Source organism: Lissotriton vulgaris, chromosome 1_1 (assembly GCF_964263255.1).
Source record: "Lissotriton vulgaris chromosome 1_1, aLisVul1.2, whole genome shotgun sequence".
Classification (NCBI taxonomy): domain Eukaryota; kingdom Metazoa; phylum Chordata; class Amphibia; order Caudata; family Salamandridae; genus Lissotriton; species Lissotriton vulgaris.
In genome coordinates, this window is record NC_141685.1 from 1518806325 (window position 1) to 1518829265 (window position 22941).

At 47.8% G+C, this 22941-nt stretch overlaps 1 protein-coding gene across 1 annotated transcript in view; it reads left to right on the plus strand.

Annotated features, from left to right (window-relative positions):
- TTLL8 (tubulin tyrosine ligase like 8) overlaps positions 1–22941 on the plus strand; it is a 759264-nt gene that overhangs the window by 47704 nt on the left and 688619 nt on the right. The window contains exon 6 of the mRNA XM_086930808.1: positions 16231–16284. Within this exon, the coding sequence (XP_086786934.1) occupies positions 16231–16284 (54 nt within the window). The remainder of the gene's footprint in view (positions 1–16230; positions 16285–22941) is intronic.

Below are 22941 nucleotides of genomic sequence, written 5' to 3' on the forward strand. Positions count from 1 at the left end.
GTACTATCCGGTATTAAATTGCCCCCACGCGGAGGCAATTTAGAAAATATGCTGGCTAAAAAAGAAGCGTATCTAATTCTAAAGTTCCATTGTACAACAGGAGGATTGAATGAGCTAAGCGAGTTGAACCCAGCACAAACTTGAACATTGGAACCACAAGTCCCAGAATCTAAAGGGACAAGGAACACGATGATGACACGCATAAAGGCAGAGACAGCACAAGCATCGAGTGATACATGTTTGGTGAGAGAAGACTGAATCTATGCCAGAAGAACACAGCTGCAAAGTAAGTGAAACCAGCCGCAAACACCGTTTTGAAATGTGAAGTAGACGGGCGGTGAAACTGCCATACAGAACAAAAATGTCACAGTGGTTCAAGTACTACATCGCAACAACGTGCAATGGAATAACATAATGGGCTGCAGCAGATAGATTAATAAGGACGTTGAAAGCGCACATTTAAACAAATAGGTTTCCATTTACACTGCGTTTAAAAAAAAAAAGTTTCTTCTGTTTGGTTGCGACAGGAAATCATGCTGCCCCAAATTTAGATGATACAATTCATCTGGTAGAAGAGGAACCTTTCATTCAAGTAAGAGAAATGCAGTGGAAAGTTCTTCCTAAGACACAAACAGTAAGCAACTTCGTTCTGTATAAACAATGGCAATTTAATTGTTAGCAGGGTGAAATCAAAACGTCCTAAGTTGACCGTGTCTGGAAACACGAACTCAAGTGGGGAGTCATCGAAATAGATGTACGAAGACTCCAGCAAGTTCTACCAACTCTGTCATGAAAAACAACAATAGTAGTTAAGATTGTCCCATAACGTCAGACTCAAACTTATATAAAATCAATTTGGTTGTGTTTAGGGACAGAAGATGGACCTTTAACCGCATCGCTGCGGTTGTTATTTTCGCGCTACGCGGCTTTTTTCTAAAAGCCGCGTTAGATGACGAGCTCAGCTCGTCATCCGCACACGCCCCCCGTGGCTGATGACGAGCTGAGCTCGTCATCAGCATCGAAGGGGTTAAAAGAACCCCATCAAAAGCTATAAGGTGCACAGGGGGCGTGGCTACCAGCCGATCAAGATGGCCGCTTAGCCTGTGAGCTCTGGGGACCCAGCCGCCCTTTTCAATAAATCCGCACACTTATCCTGACAAATATGCTGCTCCTACGACGGCCTCTTGTATCGGAGGGCCAACAGTATCGCCTGATGTGACTTTCGTGTAAATCGGAGGTTTAAATCGACCCGAGAGGCTTGCTGACGAACTGCGGCCTACCTGGAAAACTGAGTCCGGGGGCTAAAGTTGATATCCGGCTGACGCCTAAGAATCCGAAGTTTGAAGACGGCGCTCCCGATCCGGCTGAACGAGTGGGCGGAAGATCCCTCAGCGCAGTTACATGCTCGCCTGGTGACTTAACATCGATAATTGCTGATCTGGCTTCTGCGGTTCCAGCTGCTGGCCGTGACAGAATTGAAACTGGTGGCTGCGGTCAAGTCAAGTCAAGTCAGAAAATTTATATAGCGCACTACATACCCAGAGGGTTTCAAGGCGCTTAGGAAGGGGAGGAGGATTACTTGTCGAATATCCACGTTTTAAGTTGCTTTCTGAATGCTAGGTGGTTCTGGGTAAGGCGAAGGTCAGTGGGGAGTGAGTTCCATGTTTTGGCAGCCAGGTATGAGAAGGATCTGCCTCCCATGGTGGTCTTATTGATGCGGGGTACAGTGGCGAGGGCTTGGCTGGAAGAGCGTAGTTGGCGGGGGGGGTGTAGAAGGACAGTCGTGAGTTGAGGCATTCTGGTCCGATGTCGTAGAGTGATTTGTGTGCGTGGGTTAGCAGTCGGAAAGTGATTCTCTTATTGACGGGTGGCCAGTGGAGGTCTTTCAGGTGACCAGAGATATGTTCATTGCGCGGGATGTCTAATATGATCCTGGCTGAGGCGTTTTGGATTCGTTGGAGTTTCTTCTGGAGTTTAGCGGTAGTACCTGCGTAGAGGGTGTTTCCGTAGTCCAGTCGGCTCGTGACCAGAGCGTGGGTGACTGTTTTTCTGGTTTCGGTGGGGATCCAGCGAAATGTTTTTTTGAGCATGCGGAGAACGTTGAAGCAGGATGAGGAGACGGCGTTGACTTGTCTGTTCATTGAGAATGAAGAATCCAGGATGACGCCTAGGTTCCGTGCGTGGTCTGTCGGGATGGGTGCTTTTCCAAGGGCTTCCGGCCACCAAGAGTCGTCCCATGCAGAGGGGGATGTACCTAAGATGAGGACTTCTGTTTTGTCTGAGTTCAGTTTCAGACGGCTTTGTTTCATCCATTCGGCAACTTCTTTCATTCCTTCGTGTAGGTTAGTTTTGGCGGCGCTGGGGTCATTGGTGAGAGAAAGGATTAGTTGAGTGTCATCCGCGTAAGAGATGATGTTGAGGTTGTGTTGGTGGGCGATGGCCGCGAGGGGGCTCATGTATACGTTGAAGAGGGTGGGGCTGAGTGAGGATCCTTGTGGTACTCCACAGATGACTTCAGTGGCCTCGGGCTTGAATGGTGGAAGGCGGACTCTCTGGGTTCTTCCGGTGAGGAACGAGGTGATCCATTCTAGTGCTTTTCCTTGTATTCCGATGTTATTGAGGCGTTGTAAAAGGGTGCTGTGGCAGACTGTGTCGAATGCTGCAGAGAGGTCGAGGAGGATGAGGGCGACTGTGTCTCCATTGTCCAGTAGAGTTCGAATGTCATCTGTTGCTGCGATGAGGGCGGTCTCAGTGCTGTGTTTTGCTCGGAAGCCAGATTGTGAGGAGTCGAGTGATTTGTTGGCTTCGAGGAAAGCGGCGAGTTGGTTGTTGACAGCTTTCTCGATGACTTTGGCCGGGAATGGAAGAAGCGAAATGGGGCGGTAATTTTTGAGTTCGGTGGGGTCCGCTGTGGGTTTTTTCAGAAGGGCGGTGAGTTCGGCGTGTTTCCAGTCTTCCGGGAAGGTGGCGGAGTTGAAGGAGCAGTTGATGACGTCTCGGAGGTGCGGTGCTATGACGGAGTCTGCTTTGTTGAAGATGTGGTGAGGACATGGGTCTGTGGGGGATCCTGAGTGGATGGAATTCATCAGGCGGGTTGTGTCCTCAGTGGAGATTGGGTTCCAGGCGTTGAGGGTGTTCACGGGGGGAGAGTGTTCATCAAATGGTTGGGTGGGTTGGTCTCCGGGTTGGTTGTTGAAGCTGTTGTGGATGTCTGCAATCTTGTTGTGGAAGAATGAGGCTAGGGAGTCGCAGAGGGCTTGAGAGGGGGTGATGTCGTTGGAGTTGGCCGAGGGATTGGAAAATTCCTTGACGATGTTGAAAAGTTCCTTGCTGTTGTGGGCGTTGTTGTCAAGTCGATCCTTGAATGCTGCTTTCTTGGCCTTTCGGATTAGTTGGTGGTGAGTGCGGGAGGCGTTTTTGAAGGCGTCCTTGGTGCTAGTGGTTGGGTATTTTTTCCAGGCCTTTTCAAGGGAGCGGCAGAGTTTCTTGGACTTCTTAAGATCATCGTTGAACCATGAGGCTTTCTTGCTGCCAGGTTTGCTTTGACGTTTTTTCAGTGGTGCTAAGGTGTCGGCGGTGTTGGATAACCATAGGGTGAGGTTGGCGGCGGCTTGGTTTGGGTTAGAAGACTGAGCTGGGGTGTTGAGAAGGAGTGATGCAGAGATCTGGTCGGTGGTGATTTTGTTCCAGTTTCTTTGCAGAGTTGGTTGGAGGTGGTTGGTGGGTTTTGGCTTGTTGTAGGTGAAGTGAACGCAGCTGTGGTCAGTCCAGAGGAGATCCGTAGTGTGGCTGAAGGAGACATGATTGCTGGAGGTGAAGATGGGGTCGAGTGTGTGACCTGCGATGTGGGTGGGGGAAGTGACTAGTTGTTTAAGTCCGAGGTTGGCGAGGTTGTCCAAGAGGGTGGTGGTGTTGCGGTCGTTGATCTTTTCAAGGTGAAAGTTGAGGTCTCCCAGAAGGATGTAGTCTTTGGAGGGGAGCGCGTGTGGAGTGATGAAGTCTGTGATGTCTTCACTGAATTTTGCGCGGGGACCTGGTGGTCTGTAGAGGAGTGTGCCTCTGAGTGTGGTCTTGGGGTCGATGTGGATCTGGAAGTGAAGGTGTTCGGAGTTGGCGAGGTTGGCGTCAGAGCTGGTTGAGATGCGGATTGATTTCTTATGGACGATAGCGATTCCTCCTCCTGTGTGGCCGGAGCGATCCTTGCGTGTGATTTTATAGTCTTCAGGGATGGCAATGGTGATGTCAGGGGCGGAGGAAGTGCGGGACCCCCTCTGTTCGGCTACCGCTGTGAGAAAAGCAGCCTACGCACCAGGGGCGACCCTCTCCCCCTCCACCTTCGTTCCCCAGCACAGACCCCAACATGGCCCGGCGCATACACAGATAAACAGTCTGCATCGTGGGCCCGGCCCCACGTTCTTCAAGACTCCGGAGTGTTACAGGGCCCGAATCCGGGGTGTGGAACTCCATAAAACGCTACTGCTGCTTCTTCGCGGCCCGACAATTTCTTTGGCGCCCCACTGCCCGAGTGCTGTACGCAACGGACATAAGTCGCCATGGCTGGCAGGGGACCGCGGCATACCACCACACAGGCGAAGCTGGATAAATTTGCTTATGAGAAAGGATCATCTCCCGGCCACTCCCAAACTAAGCCTGCAGACGGCGAAGGGACAAAAAAGGTCACTCTCAAAGACGTGATGAGGGCCCTTGCTAACGTACAGGCGACGGTGGGCACTATATCTACAGACGTATCTTTGTTGCGCGCCGATCTCCACAAAATGGCGGATAGGGTCAAAGAAGTGGAAATAGTAGCCAAGTCTCTCGTGGCGGACACTTCTGAACTGCAGACGTCGATCGCCCAGCTTGAAAAGGAGAACAAGGCGCTGGCGGAGAAGCTCGACGAGCAAGAAGGGAGGGCAAGGCAAAATAATGTTTGAATCATTGGTATTCCGGAATCAGAAGGCACAAGAGCTATGGACCTGTATGTTGAGGAGCTAATTACCACCAAACTGCAACCTAAGGGACTTTCGAACTTTTTCTCAGTGGAGCGTGCACACAGGGTGCCAGGTGGCAAACCTAGACCGGGTGCGCCCCCGAGACCGGTACTTGCTAGGTTATTCAACTTTAGGGACCGAGACGCCGTCATACAAGCAGCAAGAAATGCCTCTCCCATCCGGGTCTTAAACTCTATGGTCTCGTTCCTTCCGGATTACGCGGCGACTGTTTCCAGGAAAAGGCGAAGTTTTTTGGAGGTCAAGAAATTACTTAGGGCGCAGGAGTTGCCCTATTCAATGCTCTTTCCCGAAATACTTTGTGTGGTGGCAGACGAGAAGACTTGGTATTTCGATACCCCTGAGGCTGCACATGACTGTTTGGAAGGATGGCGCACTGTGGACAGACCAGATCGTAGACCAAAACCACACCGACACCGGGACGCTGAAGGTGCAGCCGGGGGCTCTAGCTCTGGAGACCCCGATCTGCACCTCTCTCCGCATCATGAAGAGGAATGAGCTCTGTTTCCATATCGCTGCTCATTTATTACAACAGTGATCCAGTGCAAATTCAGGCCTCTGCTGCTTGAGACTCTGACCTGGGTCAAGACTAGGGGCATTAAGGGGCTGGTACCTGGCTGAACTCTTCCCCCGACAAGCAAGGATTGGGGTATTGGGAGGGATAGAGCGCTCTGCTGAGTTGGGGTGGCGGGCAGTTAAATGTTCATCTAGCAGGGAGGCAGGGAGGGTGGGTGGGACACAGGGTGGAAGGGTGGTTGGGTTGTTTTTCATTGTTCCTTTTTCTTCTTGTATGATAATGAAGACGACATGTTTCTCGAAAGTAGATGCATCACAGGATTTATCCCCCATTGATATGCGCGATGTTATACACACTGATAAATGGCTGCACAAGTAGCGGATACACCTGAGACTCTTATAACCCGCCAGTCGGCTTTAACAGTCCTAACTTGGAATGTTCGGGGATTGGGGGACAGGGTGAAGCGTGGCCTAGTGCTGCAATAGCTAAAGGGTTGTAGCCCGGCCATAGTTTTACTGCAGTAAACTCATCTGGTAGGCTCGGCCTCAAAGGCAATGGATAGATGGGGATATAAGTTCATTGCACATGCAGACTTCTCAGCGGGTTCAAGGGGGACAGGGATACTAATTAGGAAGAACTTTCAGATTGTGGTTTAACAGACACGTATAGATAATCAGGGATGCTTTGCAGCGGCAACGGTGCAGTGGGAGGGCCAGCTTTTTCACTTTGTGTCCGTATATATCCCGCCAGGCCTACACGCTACAACACACACTGCCCTCACAGCTTTTCTCTTGACTCTGCCGACCGCAACGTTGGTGATAGGGGGCGACTTCAGTGACATTGCAGATCGACAGCGGTGCGGGGAGCCGGACGACTCCTCGGACTACTTGACGCCTTGGGACTCACGGACTGCTGGAGACACAAACACCCTTACGATAAACAATACACTTATTATTCAGCTACCCACGACTGTCTCTCCCGGATAGATTACATCTTGGTGTCTGGAGATGGGCTGCAGGGCATTGAGGAGGTAGACATCCGCCCCAGGGGAATATCTGATCATTCTCCACTGCGACTCACATACACGAACCACCGCACCCATAGAAGCCGCATTTTCCCTATCCACGCGAGCTACCTGCAGGTCACCCCTCTAATGAAGGTTTTAAATAATACCACTAAACAATATTTCCAGGAGAATTCTGCATCGGTAGATTCAAACAGCACCCTGTGGGAAGCTTACAAAACGGTCCTACGTGGACAGGCTATAGCCTCCGTTGCTGACCACAAGCAAACGCAGTGGCAGGAACTTAGTGCTTTAGAGGAGGCACTTAAAATTGCAATTTGGGAACAGGAGACTCGTCCGTCCATCGGAGCTGCCCAGGCTGTCCGGCTACGGCGCACCAAGTGGATGGCATACCAGAAAGAAATGGTGCAGAATACAATTCAGGCCACCCGTCATAGGGTTTACGAGCTGGGGGACAAGGCCGGAAAGATGCTGGCATGGCTGGACAAGAAGGAGAGTGCGGGTAGAGTCATTGCACTGCTGACGTCACCTTCTGGTCATGCGACCTCGGACCCCGGGGCCATAGTCGACCTACTTGCAGACCACTTTGACTGTACACCCCCCAGGTGCAGTACTCGATCGAGGAGGCATATGATTATATCAAAGACCTAACCATTCCCGGCCTCTCCCTAGAAGCAGCGCTTCAACTTGAGGCAGATATCACAGTGGAAGAAATACAAGAGGCAACCTATGCATTGGTGTCTGGCAAGGCACTGGGCCCCAACGGGTTACCAGTGGAGCTGTACAAGAACACGGTTCAAATCACGGCCCCCCCATCTCATCAAAATGTTCACCGATAGTCTGGAAGCAGGAGAACTCCCTAGAGATCAGCGCCTCGCCACGATCATTCCGATCCATAAACCCGGTAAGGCGGAAGAGGCTTGCGCCTCTTACCGCCCTATCTCTTTAATAAATGCGGAGCCAAAGATCCTCGCCAAATTACTAGCACAGCGACTGGCCCCACACCTTACTACCTTGGTGCACCCAGATCAATCTGGCTTTATGCCATCTCGCAGTAAATCACATAAACTATGACGTTTGCAGGCTGTTTTGGCCCGCCGGGAACGCATAAAAGAACCTGCGGTTCTCCTTTCCCTTGACGCCACTATGGCATTTGACACCGTGGAATGGCCCTATTTATTTGCTGTGCTTCAACACATGGGCTCCGGCCTCAAGTTCTGCGCCTGGATTTGTCTACTCTATACTGGCCCCCTGGCCCAGGTAGTAGCGAATGGTTACATCTCTAGGGACTTCCCGCTCGGTCGAGGGACCAGGCAGGGTTGCCCGCTCTCCCCCCTACTGTTTACTCTGGTCCTTGAACCGTTAGCAATCCATTATGGGTATCCGGTGGTCACCGACGTGGGAAGATCGCATATCTCTCTACGCAGACGACATCCTTCTCTATCTCACCTCTCCCAAAAAGTCAATTCTTGAGCTCCTTAATGTCTGCGAAAAATTCGGGAGAGTGTCGGGATATAGGATTAACTGCACTAAATCGGTCCTACCGTTGCTCCCGGCGAGCTGCCCCTTGAATTATACGGATGCAGCGTTTAAATATCTGGGTATTTATGCTTCGTCAGACCCGGACAAATTCTACGCCCTAAATTTGAAACCCCCACTGGACTGATTCAAACGGGATGTAACGGTATGGCGCTCCCTCCCTCTTACTCTCCTGGGCAAAGCTGCACTGTTCAAAATGATGACGCTTCCCCGCTTTCTGTTCATTCTCGAAAATACGCCGTTCACGGTCCTGCCCTCCTACTTCATGGCGATCTCATCTGCAATCTCGGCTTTGCTGTGGGACGGTAAGCCGGCACGGATTGCGCAATGTAAATTGGTGAAAGACTGGTATGATGGAGGCATAGCACTCCCTAACATAGAACTATACTACTGGGCGGCCCACCTCAAACAAATCAACTACTGGTTGCATGCCCCGCAGACTGAAACCGCTTATTTAGCAGATAGGCAATGCTTGGAACCCAGAGGTTTGTTGCGAAACCTCTATAGCCGTAGGGTTCTGACCGACCTAGTGGGACCGACACAACACACGATTCAACTCTGGTACAAGGCGCACAGACACCTTCAATGCGCTAACACAATCACGCAAATGACACCATTGTGGGACTCATACAGACTAGGTTTCCTTCGCAACAGTAAAGGGTTCCAGGCTTGCGACAACATAGGAATATCGGTTGTGGGAGACCTTTGAAAGAAGCGCAAGGTAGTAGACTTCGCATTTCTACAAACCAAATATGAGATGGCACAGTCTGAACACTATAGGTACATACAAATCCGCCATGCACTGCAGACAGCCGTCCCGGCAGAGACAGTCCTACAGGAATCCACCCCTCTTGAGGATAGGTTACTGACAGAACACATGCCCCGCAAAGCAACATCATTCACGTATCGAAAGCTGGTCAACAATCTCCCGGACAGGTTAGCTAAGTTACGGTTGAGATGGTCGAGGGATGTGGGCGACTTTGATGATTCAGAATGACAGGAGGCCATCTCCTCGCCGCGGGAAACAGCGATCCCCTCCAGACTTAAACTGGTACCGCTGAAAATATTGCACTGCACGTATTACACCAGAACAGTCCTGCATAAGATAGGGAAGACCTCTTACGAGTACTGTCTTCGTGGATGCGGGGAGAGGGGAACGTTCTATCATACCATTTGGGATTGTGGTCGAGTGGCTATTTTCTGGGCTGCTGTGATGCGTACCATCTCCCAAACCACGACTGTTTCCCTGCTACCTGATCCCCGGCGTTGCCTGTTAAAAGTATGGGACGCAACGGACTTAACCCTTCGACTGCAGGACTGGGCCATACTGGGCATGATGGTGGCAAAGCGAAACATAGCTAGACTGTGGTGTGCTGAAGCGTCACCTACGCTGAGGGACTGGTGCAGAGATATGGATGTAGTGATGGTTGCCGAGAAAGCGGTGTTTGTTCATCGTGGGTGCCCCAGGAAATGGGGGCAGATCTGGGGAGCATGGAACAAGTTCAGAGGGGATATTTGTGAACCGCCCCAGATTGACTCGGATGAGGCCCTTTTAGACTAAGAGTCCCATTCCCACGATTAAGTGCTGTACGGTGGGTTTTCAGTCCATTCCGGAATTTAGCCATTACTTTACAGAAGATATACCGATGGGGACTTAACTGTAATTGCACTACGTATATTCAAAATACTACGTACATGGTTGTTTATGTCATCTTCCGTGTTTGATGCGATACTAATAAGTTTATAAAAAAAAAACGGACCTATGAAGATTTATAATCCTACTGTGAATTGTGTATTCACATTGTTATGGAACGCCGCCGTGCCCCTGATATGTCGGCACTTGGGCTGTGTTATTCCGATATTACAGAATACCTGTGAAAAAGTTGCGGCCGGCCCAAGGGGTTGTAGGCCAGAAGCTGTGTATAATGTTAAAGTACAAAAAAGGTCTTTAAAAAAAAAGCTATAAGGTACTCTTGGTATGTACTTAGTGGGTTGGTTTATTTAAAAGTTTGATAAGGAGAGGCAAAGAAGGGCTCTACTCATTATATATTATTTTGTTAATTACCAGGATTACACCGTGGTCTAAAGCCCTGATGATAATCCCCCAATGCAGAAGGGGATTGGAAACGCGTCGGCACGTCGTTAATCGTCTGCGAGGGACCAACATTGAATGGGACTCTATTGAGGGTGTCATAATTGAAACATACCCCGAGAGCAAACTTATATAAAAAATAATTTTCCCCGCAGCCTGCCTGTCATAGTGCCACATAGAATTTGAATTTTGGCAGGCAATTGTTGAAATTTTGGACTGGTGTAATTAATTGATGCAAATACAACAGTGTTTTGTCTTTGTTTTTGATTATAATATGTTTTTGTAAAATGTTTTTCATACAATTTTGATTTGCACAATATATTAAATGAAATGTATATTCCTCCTATGCATCAAGAGTAATGAACAGTTGTTTGAAATGAAGTTGAATCAATACAAATATGAAAGTAAAGTACAATGATTTTTTGCGTTGTATTTAGAATCTGCAGTATTAATTAGCAGTACTGAAATTGATGGCCTGGTACCCCTTGTTTGAAAAAAAGAAAAACTGTCAAGCATAGGTGGAGAAGCACCATGCACCAAGCACCTTATACGTCAGGATATCTTTCCCCTTCATCCCCATGGAACCCCTTTGATGCGTAAGTTATTCCACTGACTGCGGTTTTCCAAATCCTCCTGCTTTAATTGTAGGGTAATATTTTGGTCCTCAAGTTCAGTCACCTTCTTCCAGAGATTTTAAAGGTCTTAGGTCCTGGTATCCATCGTGCGCTTAAGACCATCAACTCCGTTGCCTATCTCTGTAACCTCTCTGCGGATGTCTTGGAGTCCAGCTTTGAAATCCTATTGGAGTGAGCCAATCACATCCTTAATTTCTTGTAGAAAGGATGACATGGATGCCTGAGTGATTGGTACGTCTGTGGTGGGCGACCCAGAGGTCGCTAAGGAAGCATTAGAATCCTTCTGTGTATGCAAGATTGTCTTGGACCAGAAACTGGATTCTCGTGGTCGGCCGCGAAGTCCATGTCCTTAGTGACCCCGTGTTTGGGATGCATAACAGCAGTGTCCGGGAGGGCCAAGGGCCCGGCAGCAGAAAAGGAAAAACAGGAAGGCAGGGGTTGAACCCTGGGGGGTGGCAGCAATGTAACAAAAGGCAGGAGACCCACACTGCACACTGTTGACTAAAGATGCTCCGTGTAGAATGAAGGGCAGACTCCGGGGACCAAAGAGCTCGTGAATACAGAGATAGGAGGGGGGTCACAGAAGACCACACGCCTCAGGCGAGAGGCAGCTTCCCAGACGGTAGTGGAGGAGGTTTGCTGAACCCCCCAGTAGATGGGGTCCCCCCACGCTAGATTCTGGGCACACTAGGGGGGCCCCTAGCCAGATGCCAAGCACAACAATTCAACAGAGGAGAGGATACTGTAGCGCTGAGGAGCAGAGGTAGTCTCTGGGCCTTCTCTGGGGCCCCCGTAAACAGAGTGGTAATGCCCTACTCACCCCAGTCCCTCTGAAGGATCAGATGCTCCAAGGTCCCCTCCGGGTGGTCTCCCAAACAATGTAGGGTGGAGGGACCAGTAAAGGCAGGCCAGACAATGCGGGCACTCGCAGCGAGGGCAACCACTTAGGATGGATCCCGGAGCCGTGATCCGAGAGCACGGGCACCTCACTCGGGCAAGAGCGGGAGCACCATAGGCTGCAATCTGAGACGGGGTGATCAGGGCTCGGGGCCGGATCCAGCTGGGTCCACCCAGCTGTCGACAAGTGTGCTCGCCTCGCCCCCAATACCTGTCTTCCGGGAATAACGGGTTGCCAGGTAATTGACTCTTAGGTCGATGTCAGGGCCGGGCAGTCAGCAAGGCGGGGGCGGGGGGGTTGATGATCGATCCGAAACAGCGTTCCGGGGCACGGACTAGCCCGGTGTTGGCAGCTGAACCCGGGGCTCCCCCGCGTAGGTCGGTCCCTCTTTGCTCACAAAGGCAGAGCCAACAGTTGTCCAGCCGGCCTCTGCCCAAATTGGCATCCAAAGGGAAGCTTGATCCTGCATGACCCTCGATGCAGCCTTCCGCTGAAAAAGCTTCCACCTCAGCATCACCATGGTAAGCCAAGCATTCCGACCTGCTGATTAGCCTGGTGACCAGGATTACAAACGGTTGCAGGACACAATGGAGTGGAGACTCGGCAAGACACTTCTCACTCCATTTGTGTCGAAGCCACGCCCCCAAAATGTTTTTTTGAGACGATTGGTCATGTTCACTATCATAAACTGTGTTTTAGTTACATATGATGGTCCGTTGTTTCTTACGGTAACTGTTGAAAACTCAAATCAAGTGATGCATTGACCTTTCAGTTAACAAGAGTAGTACAGCATCATCAGAAATTCAAATAGGATATTTTATTAATACAAATCTTAGACAGCTCAATATTCAGCAATTAAAGTGGGTAACAGCATTATTCAGGAATAGACTAAACACAAGAGGGGCACAAACACAGCCTTGCTGTGCCACTGCTGAAACTGTAAAATCATCTGTACATTCTCCATGTGGCCCATATCATACTCTGGCAACTGCGTTGATATAAAGCCCTTTGGTGCAGATTTATAACATTTGTCGTGTCCTTGAGAATAGAAGGCAAACTATAATTTTTCTCAGCTGACCAAATCAAAGGTGGATTTTAAATGTATAAAGGGCATAAATAGTCGCATTCTTCCATGATCAACATGTTTTGAGCAACTAAGCTGCAATCTCATGGCCTGGTCTGTTGTACAAAGATAGTTCCTAGAACCTGTGTGTATGTTGTCTGGCCTGCACTTCATGACATTCATTGACAAAAGTATTCACCCATTACGACGGTGGGTATGTGTTTTGCCTTAGCATATCACTCTCTAAATCCCTACTTAAATTTCCCTTACCCCCATTCATTTTGTAGTAATTATCACCCATTTTCTCTACACTCCCTCTTGTCCCTCCCACATCTAATACTGAATTTTATGCTTACGTGTTGAGAGATCTTCATCATTGGGGTGATCAAAGTACAGAAAGGATTGAAGAAGCAGAAGTGGAAATCTCCAGCTGTAAATTAGTGACTTGCATTCTGTATTATGTCAAGTAGTACTACTGGAGTACTGTTTGACATATTCCGAAATAGCTTTTGTGAACCAGGCACAAAAGCTCTATTGGCAGCCCCTCGTGATAGACAGATATACTATACCTAGCAACGGGCAGACAACATGTCTGGATACCTCACCATACTCACAGCTACTCACTATACTTTTTATCACCATCCACTTCTCCCTGCCTTGATAAAAGTGGACGCAAGCTTATGGGGCCTGAATGGAAGAATGAAATATGGAATATGCCTTAAATAATGCACAAACACTGCACAGGCGGTGGCCATCTAGTTTTGAGTGGGGTGTTGAAATGATTAGACCACTCTTGCATTTCTGCTGATGGCAGTGGGTTTTCACATGAGTTGACTGTGAACTTGGCAGTCATATTAGGTGAGTGCCCTCTCATCTTTTGCTCCCAAGGGAGCTGAAATCTAAACGCGGAACTTCTGGGACTTTTAGAAATAACATTTCATTTTCTAGAACTGACATCAACCACAGAACTTAATCTGGACACGGACCGACAGTAATAGAATTAAATGAAACGTGATGTAACCTAATGTATAATGTCCTAGGGAATCATTCTTAAATGATTTATGCAGTCAGGCATACCGTTTATGTTAAGTCCTCTAACTACCGTTTAGGTCATGATCGTGCTATAGAAAACTGAAAATAAATAAAATAAAACTAACATTCTAAGTCTCTGCTCTACCATTCCAGCCCCTATCTCTTGTTTTTGTCTGGAAAACTGACTGAGCCTCTTTTGCAACCACATCTATAAAAAAAAACAGGTGGAATCCTAGGGCAATGTTTCATTCACAACTTTACCTGCAACGAATCGCACCTACTTCCATATAGAAATTGCACCATGCGAAGGACCTTTCATTGAATCATAGTGACTTAAGGAGTTGTGTCCTCTGGGTATGTCTATTGCTTAATGATGCAATTGAACTCTGCCCATTTAAAAAAAAAAATTGTACTTGAATTTAGCCCATAAAACTGCGCAAGACAACTCAGTCTGAATATTTGTCCTTAGGGGTTGAAACAATGTCGCCAGTGGAGTGGTGTGGCTCACTGGTTAGAGGCGGCAGACCCAGAAGCAGGAGTCGGCCCGGGACCAGGGTTCAATTCCTGACGCGGCAGGGTCGTGGACCATGGTCAGCGGACTCGATAATTCTCGCCTCGGTGCCTACTCTAACCAGGGGTACCACTAAGCAACTCTGGGCATTAGCTTGCCTAATCTCCACAACGGCCCCATCAACGCCGGGGATGCCTGGCTCCACCTTGGGGAGTCCCAGTAAGGACCATCCCACAGGGAAAGCCAGGACGGGTTCCCCAGCGGTATACTGCACCAGGATACTCCGGTAGTAGTTGTGTGCGTTACAAAACAGCATATAACATAACATAACATTCGGTTTTTGATTGTTCACTGTGAAGCCCGGATTCAGCTAAATATGCTAAGTGCTACATGGAAGATATGATCTAGATTCAAACTATAATAAAAAGGTATTCAATTTGCTTAAAAACAGAAAACGCTTCTTTCTTGTTTAAATTCAACACTGGACACCACCAAGTAGCAATGCCACAGACTTTGGGAAGTGCCTTAAAATAGGAGGACTTGCTCTCTGGAATATGCTACCCAACTCTTTTTGGAACACCCTGTTGCCAAGCAGTTTCAAGACCTACTTAGAAAACATTTATTGAATGTACTTGGCTGTTGAATGCAGTATTGACTGCTTCTCTTGTAGGTATATACAACCCCCCCCCCTGTAATTTGCTTAGTGTATCAATACTTCCTCCCGGCATTCTTGGGCTACATGTTTATTTTCTGCAAAACGTATTTCCTTTCTTCCCCACTGATACCTGCCATATACACTATGTATTTATATGTTGTCCATTGTTCATGCACTTTCAGTTTTGCATTTTTTGTGTCTGTAGTCGTCAGGAATCTAGATAATTTCTGCCATTTGTTGTTTAATACTAATAAAAAAGTGTACCGCTTAAATGGAATAAGGTACATAGAATATGGGCCTGAACCCTGTTTACCAGGGCATATTCAACAAGAATGTGGTAATCCATATGGGGATAACCCGCAAGTATCTCCTATGTTACGCAGGGAGCCACTTACGGCGTGAACAGGAGCGGATTGGGGAAGCAGTGGCAACTTGAGGGATCGGGCATCGCTTCTTCTGAATTTGGTCATTTAACATCAGGGCCGGACAGGTTTGACCTCTTTATGTTTGAGCTGCCTAAGTTCCCTTCAAGAATTCCATAATGGTATATGAGGAAACCAAAACAAAAAAAACCCGCAAGTAAATGCACTACCTCATATGTACAATATACGATAACCAAAATGGAGCAGGCGTGTAATGTACATCATTGAGCAGGACTTCCCTATGCAATATAAAGCCTGAGACGCACATGCACTTTTTGCTGAAAGCACATACCCAAGGTGTGTTCAGTGAGTAGCAGGGAAATGCAGTGCAAATTGGTGAACATCCTTAGATAAAGAAATTTGTGGGTATTTCTAAAGGTGTGGAATTAAACATGTCCTTTAAACCAAAAGTGATTACGTCTAATTAGTGCAGTACGTGTGGAAAAGTGCAACATGCATTTCCGTTCTTTCAAGGTAGGTATGAGAAAAGGTCACACAGTTGCAAGACAGTCTTCAAAATACCAACATAGTTGTAAACCACACAAATGTGTGGCGTGCGTTACCCATTGCATAGTTTTAACCACATGACTGCTAAGCTGATTCCTCTCCTGTGCTGGAAATTGTTATATCCCATGGTTCATGACGATCTCAGCTCATGACGAGCTCAGCTCGTCATGAGCACACGACCAGTGTACTGCATGACGAGCTGAGCTCGTCATGAGCAGCGAAGGGGTTAATTAATAAATCCGTGTCTATGAGCATCATAAATGTGCTTTTGCATGCAGCAGCAATTTGGGCCGACAAAACTATTTATGCATTTCTGATTTTTGCAGGAAAACTGCAAATTAATGATGGGAGGGACTGGACTACGAGGCAGCTGACAGGATGTGATATGGTAGAAGAAGGTGAACTGAAAGGTAGGCATATATTGACAGAATTTGTGGGGAGAAGGCCCACATTAAGAGCTTGGAGGGAATATGTATATGCACCAGAAATTGGAGTGATTAAACTTCTGAGAGGACATTTTGCATTACTCATGTCCTTCTAAATCCTTAGAAGAATATGCGTTGTAACCTGCCCACCAAAGTCACAGCTCCTAAGACGTGAGTGCTGCACCCTGACCGTCAAAATCATAGCTTGGGAATTGTTTGACATGGCAGCTCCCCCAATTCATGGAAGCAGAGGAAAGTGAAACAAGTTATTGAATTACTGGTTCAATACTGAGGCAGGGGGACCTCAGGCAGCCGAATTACAGGAACTGCTCATGAACCTCAACATGATCCAACACATATCTACTTCTACTCATGAAAAGGGTCATGCACTGGACCAGATATGGTCCCATAATTTATCATTTCCAACTCCTTCCATCACCGCCTGCATCTGGTCTGACCATCATTTAATCCAGTTTACAATCACCATGGAAGGCCACATTAAACCACCACACCAGTCAGGAGGCAAAACCAGAAAGTGGAACTCTGTAAATATTCTGGATTTTCTAGCAACTCTGAAATCCACACAACCTAGTCTAGGCAATGAACTAGATAGTACGGAAGAAAAGATCACAGAATGGCTATCTGAGGCTGCAGATATCCACGCACCAGTGGTCAAGTTCTCCCGGACATGCTGTATAGAGGCTCACAAATGGTTCACCCCCGAACTAAGGAAACTCAAACTAGGACTCCGCCAGAAAGAAAGGACCTGGAGAGCGAAATACTGCCCGCAATATAAGGGGAAGCACATGACAGCTCGCAGAGAGTATCTAAAAACTATCCTAAAAAACAAAACAGATTATTTCTCTAGGAAAATACTAAACTCCCAAAACAAATCCAAGGACATCTTTAAAATAGTGGATGATCTCTGTTATAGTGACAGAAATGCTCATCCCCAGTCACTCACTCAGGAGCTCTGTAACTCACTTAATTCTTTCTTTATGGATAAAATCACCACTATAAAAAGGAGCATTCCCGACTCACCCAGCTCAGAAGCGTTGGACGATATTTGTATTAACCCGTACACACTGGATGCCCTCCCCCTTATTGATTCAAATACACTATCGGAACTCCTATCTCGGGTTAAATCCGAGTCCCCCTATGACAGCTGCCACCCATATATTCTGAAAGGTATGCTCAGCTATGCCTTCGAGCATCCTCCCACTCCTGAATGAGCCTCTTTCACAGGGCAATGTTCCTGGTACGTTTAAAGATGCCATGCTCATTCCACTCCTAAAGAAACCAGGGGCTGATCCACTGGACTCGGCAAATTACAGGCCTATTTCTCTCCTCAGCGCTTGGTTGGATAGCTTCCTTCATCTCTGATCGGACGCAGTCAGTGAGACTGGGCACTTTCATAGCTCAAAAATTATCCTCATCTTGCGGAGTGCCACAGGGCTCGTCACTCTCACCACTTTTCAACCTATATTTGAGACCTTTACTATATTTATTAAAAACCCGGAAAGTCACTATCTTTAATTATGCTGACGATTTGCAGCTAATATTCCCCCTGAATACACCTGATGCTGTCACTGAGTTTTCAGGCATCGATGTCACTCATACAAAAGTGGATGGACTCAAACCATCTCAAGCTTAACCCAGGCAAAACAGAATTAGTTCGCCGGGGAAGAGCGAGCTTAGTTGGGGTCCCCACTTCTGGCCTTCACACATGGGCTCTCCACCCATAGCCTCACAGAAAGTTAAAAGCCTGGGGGTTATACTAAACGCTGACCTTTCACTTAAAGGACAGGTGGGAGCCATTGTTTCATCTAGTTTTTTCCAATTACGGAAAATTAGAAAAATCGCCCACCTGCTCACCCATTCAGCATTGGTACAGGCAACAGTTGTCTTAGTATTCTCTCAACTTGATTTTTCTAATGCCATCTATCTCGGGCTCCCAGTCGGCTCTCTGAAACAACTCCAGATGGTTCAAAATCAGGCGGCAAGGCTGATATGGAAACAGCCCAAATGGCAGTCAGCCCGGCCAAGCCTAAAAAAACTCCACTGGTTACCAATGGCCCAAAGGATCACTTTCAAAACCGGTTGCATTGTTTTTAAAGCTCTACACGGAAAGGGCCCAAAATTTGGCAGACAGCTGCCAACTGTACATAAACCACAAAGCAATTTACGTTCGGCCCATCTAAACCTGTTGAACATCCCCTCCTTCAAAAGGAAGAGGCAAGGAGGAAGTTGCTTTTCGTATTTAGCAGCTGCTCTCTGGAACTCCTTTCCTATTTCACTCAGGAAATGCAACAGTCTCTTGATCTTTAGAAAGTCTCTGAAAACGTGGTTATTCAAGCAGACCTACGATTAGGGATCATCTGGGGGCCACAGACATTAGCACCATGAAACTCAAGGATGGACGGGCGCTCTACAAATAAATAATAACATAACATAACATAAAACCCCTCCACCAAGTCTTCAGGGGCATTAATCCTAAAGCTTGGAACGTGGAGAGAATGTTCCTCTGCTTTGACCACAGACTGCTACCTAAAGCTTAAGCCAGTTTATCACCGTCTGATTGGTGGGTCATCCACATAAATGCTCCAGTCAACTTACCAAGGAAATGCCCATGCTCCAGTATTGAAGTCAGCTTACTACACTATAAATGACTCTTTTCCATTGCAATACACTAATCTACGGGCACTAGCACTGCTAGCAAGTTAAAACCTAAAAGCAAATAAAAGGATAGTGATGGTCCTACTTCAAGTGCCCTGGGGTAATCCTCATTACCAGCCCCTGCAAGATTACCTGGGCACTCTTTATGAGGGCCCATGTAGAAAAAAACAAAATTATCTCAGATTCTGGCCAAGAAAGAAAAACCTGTCCCTTTTCAAGGCTCCTTACAAAGCAAACCTTGTTATACTTGTCAAATAAAAAAATAGGCTTAACTAGGCGCAGGAACAGCATCATCCTAGCATGAATATCTTTCTAATGGTGAGCCTACCAACATTATTTTTTCAGTCAGCAAGAGCACATAGATTTCCACAGGGAGGATACAAATGTGTATTAAACTGGTAACATGATGGTCTGTTTTCCATACATGGGGTCACGTTCCTGAAGTTAAACTGTAATCTGGAAGGGGAACAAAGAGGCAATGCCATGTTGTTTTGCAATGCAACAGTTCTAGCTCAAAGTATGATTAGGTATCAATATATTGTAATTGTTCTCTACCATCTACACAACGGGCCTTATCTACTAAGAATTAACGCAGTACAGTGGCGTTAGCCATTTGCCTGTGCCGCGCTGCATTAATTCTGAAGCCACTGGACACGTCATATCTGCAACGATATGACGGATCCCTTTGTTCTCTCCTGCGCCGGCGCACAATTAGCACCATGGGGCAAGGATGCCTGTGTCACGGGGATGATTGTGTGCAGAAAGGTGTCCCTTCCTGCACATAAACAATCAGAAATGGTGTTTGAAACTTCTACGTGTGCTAATGCAGCACATCATTTTTTTAAATGATTGTTTATGTGTACGAAGGGACACCTTCCTGCTCATAAACAATCACAAGAGGTGATTTCCTCATTCTTTGTGTGCTGCAGCATGCAGCACACTTAGAAAGAGAAAAAAACCCTGAAGAAATTAATACATTTCTCCTTGCTGCAGCTTCCTACCTCTCTCCTGGGGAGGTGTAGCATTTTGACGCATTTCCAAGTTTCCGATTTCTCGTGAATCTGGAAACATGGTATAAGCCATGGGTGTTGCATGGGACTCTCCACAGCAACACCCGTGGCATGCCCCTTTCGAGCAAAGTGTTGCTTGTAAAGGGGCCATATTTACAAGGACACAAAAAGCCACGCAGGGTGGCTTTAAGGAATCTTGTAAATGTGGGGCAGCAGGTTGCGCCGCCCGTCTGTCACAAAATCTGATGCACAGGCGGCGTAAGGGGCTTGTAAATAAGCCCCAACATTTCTTAGGAAACATAAAACTGGTCCTGGTATTCCCATTTGTACTTAAAGTGTCAATAATCAGAATAAGCCTCGATAACAAAGAGTAGCGAGGAAACGTTGCCAAACATGCCTCATAAACTGCAGCTACATAGTAGGCATATAACAACGGTATTCAATGTAATTGTCACCCCTATGTAATTCTGTGGATAGACAGCCTTGCTCTACATGTTGTAATTTGGAAAAAAACATACTCTTAAGTTAGCAATTTATCAACATTGTATGCAAAGGGTATATTATTATGTATGTGCAAGCTGATTGTGAACTTGTGTTTGCTTAAATTAGTAATAGCATTGCAATTGATTAGCTTTGCGATTTTTAAAAAGATTTATTAAGGTGGCCTATGATATAGAATGGAAAGTATTAAAATAAAATGTTAAGGGGTATATTTGTCCTACGTTGTTGAATCAGAAGCAGCCACAGAAAACTGCTGATTACACGGGATGTATGTCTGACTGCCCCGGACAGCAAACCATTCCTTGTCGGTGAATGCCCTCCCCAGGGCCCATTCCCAGTGTTGCCTCAGAGGGGTTAGGTCAGCCTCCGTGTGGAGACAAAGGCTGGACGCGAACCATCGTGTCAAGTGTCTTCCGGTTCCTATCACATGAAGATATTGTAGTGTGTGGTGGGTAGGCGGTTCCTGAGCATATGTACTCCAATCAGAAGACAGCAAGACTATGAGTGCTTGGTGTGATAAAAACTGTCCCAGGTGTGTGTTTTCCTCTGCTATGAGTTCCTGATATGTGATAAGTGAGCCATCTAGAAAAGGCTCTCTCAGGTCTTGGATGCCCTCTGCAGACCAGTAACGTAGCTCGACTGATGTGGTGTGAATGTTTCCTCGTGGTGTTCCTAATAATGGGATAGCAGGCTGTGGTGACGGTCTAGCATTCCGTCACCCGGAAACGGAAAGGCGGGACAGGAAGCGGACGGCGGCCATCTTGTACAGAGGCGCCAACCGCTTAGTGAAAGGATGCGGTTCCTGGCGCTCCAGGGTAATAAAGCATAACCAACTTATATGCCGCCTCCTGTCCTTATTTTAGCTACTCCACAATGGCGACGAGGCATGGGATGTAAAACCCGCCCCCCCCCCCCCCCCCACGTAGCTACAAAGAAAAGGAAAACGTAAGAGGGCAAAGGCAGCAAATCGGCGATCCCGGAGCGTGGCAGAGGACGTAGGGCAGGCCCCACCTAAGGCACAGGAGTGCCCCAGTCACACAGAAAGGAAACACACATGTATCGGAGGCACTGCCGACTACACAAGCAGCCACAGTGTGCGCAGCAAACAAAGAACCATCACGGAGCGCATGAGGGGCACGAGTGAGGAGCGGCAACCCAACCAACGTCACAACACAAAACCACCGGTTAGTGGACCCCATGCAGCACGCTGGCGGCACAACAAAGACGAGGGAAAAGTTCACGCACGGTGAGCACGGCAGAAGGAGATAGCCCACGAGCGCATCCGAGCATTGAGGGCGCGTTGAGGGGTAGTGCAACCAGCAGTGAGCATAGCGAAGAAGAGGCGGACGAGCGACAGGCGCCTGGGAGCCCACCTGGCCGGGCCATCCCAGCTCAAGCAGGCCCCAGAGAAAAAAACAGGATGGCGACACAGTCCACCTCCCTCACCCAAATGGTGCCGATTCTCTCGAAGAGCGGGGAGCCGGAAATGCAATGGGAAGACTGGAAATGGTATTTCCTCAACTACTTAGAAGCCCTAGAGGAAGAAGGCGAAGTAGCGTTCTCGAGCCAGAGGAGAAAGAAAATACTACTGCACAATTTGGGCCCGGAGGGGATTAGGGTGTACGACACCATCGTCAAGGGCGCAAGAGATGCGGCAGACACAGATGTGTTCAGTCATGCCATCGCAGACTTCGACGCGCACTACAGACCAGTAGTGTGTGTAGCTATCGACAGGCACAACTTCTTCCAGAGGAAGCAAAAGAGTGGAGAATCGGTTGATGAATAGGTGGTGGCACTACAGAAACTAGCCCTGACAATTAAGTTTGGCACGCTGCATGATGAGCTAATAAGAGACCAGATCATTATGCACACGTCCAGCACCCACGTCCAGGAAAAGCTGTGGGTTAACGGGGATGCCCCTCTAAAAGAGGTCTGGGCCTTGGTGAAAAAGGTAGCAATGTCCAAACGATGCGCGCAAGCTGCCCGGAAGGAGGCAGGGGGGGACACAGCCAGCTTTCAGGGCGAAATGCTCCTACTGTAGTGTATTCGGACACTATGAAAAGGTATGCTGCCGATAACCTAAGGGGACCATGGTCAGATACGTTGACCAAGAACACTAAGAGGAAGAAGGGAGCCAAGTGGAGGACGAAGACCTGGAGGAAATCCTCTACATTGACGTCCAGGTACTGGAAATGCAGGGTGCCGAGTCAGAAAAACCCAAATTAGACATGCACATAGGAGGTGTACCCATTGAGATGATCGCAGACAGCGGAGCGCCCATCACCATAATACAGAGACAAGTGTGGGAGGAGAAATTTGTGTCCAAGGTGAAGGAAGAGTTGCATCCGATGGATCTACGACCGGTCACGTACACAGGGCAAAAGATTCCCATATTAGGGTACCGTCCCTTATTATTTAAGTTCAG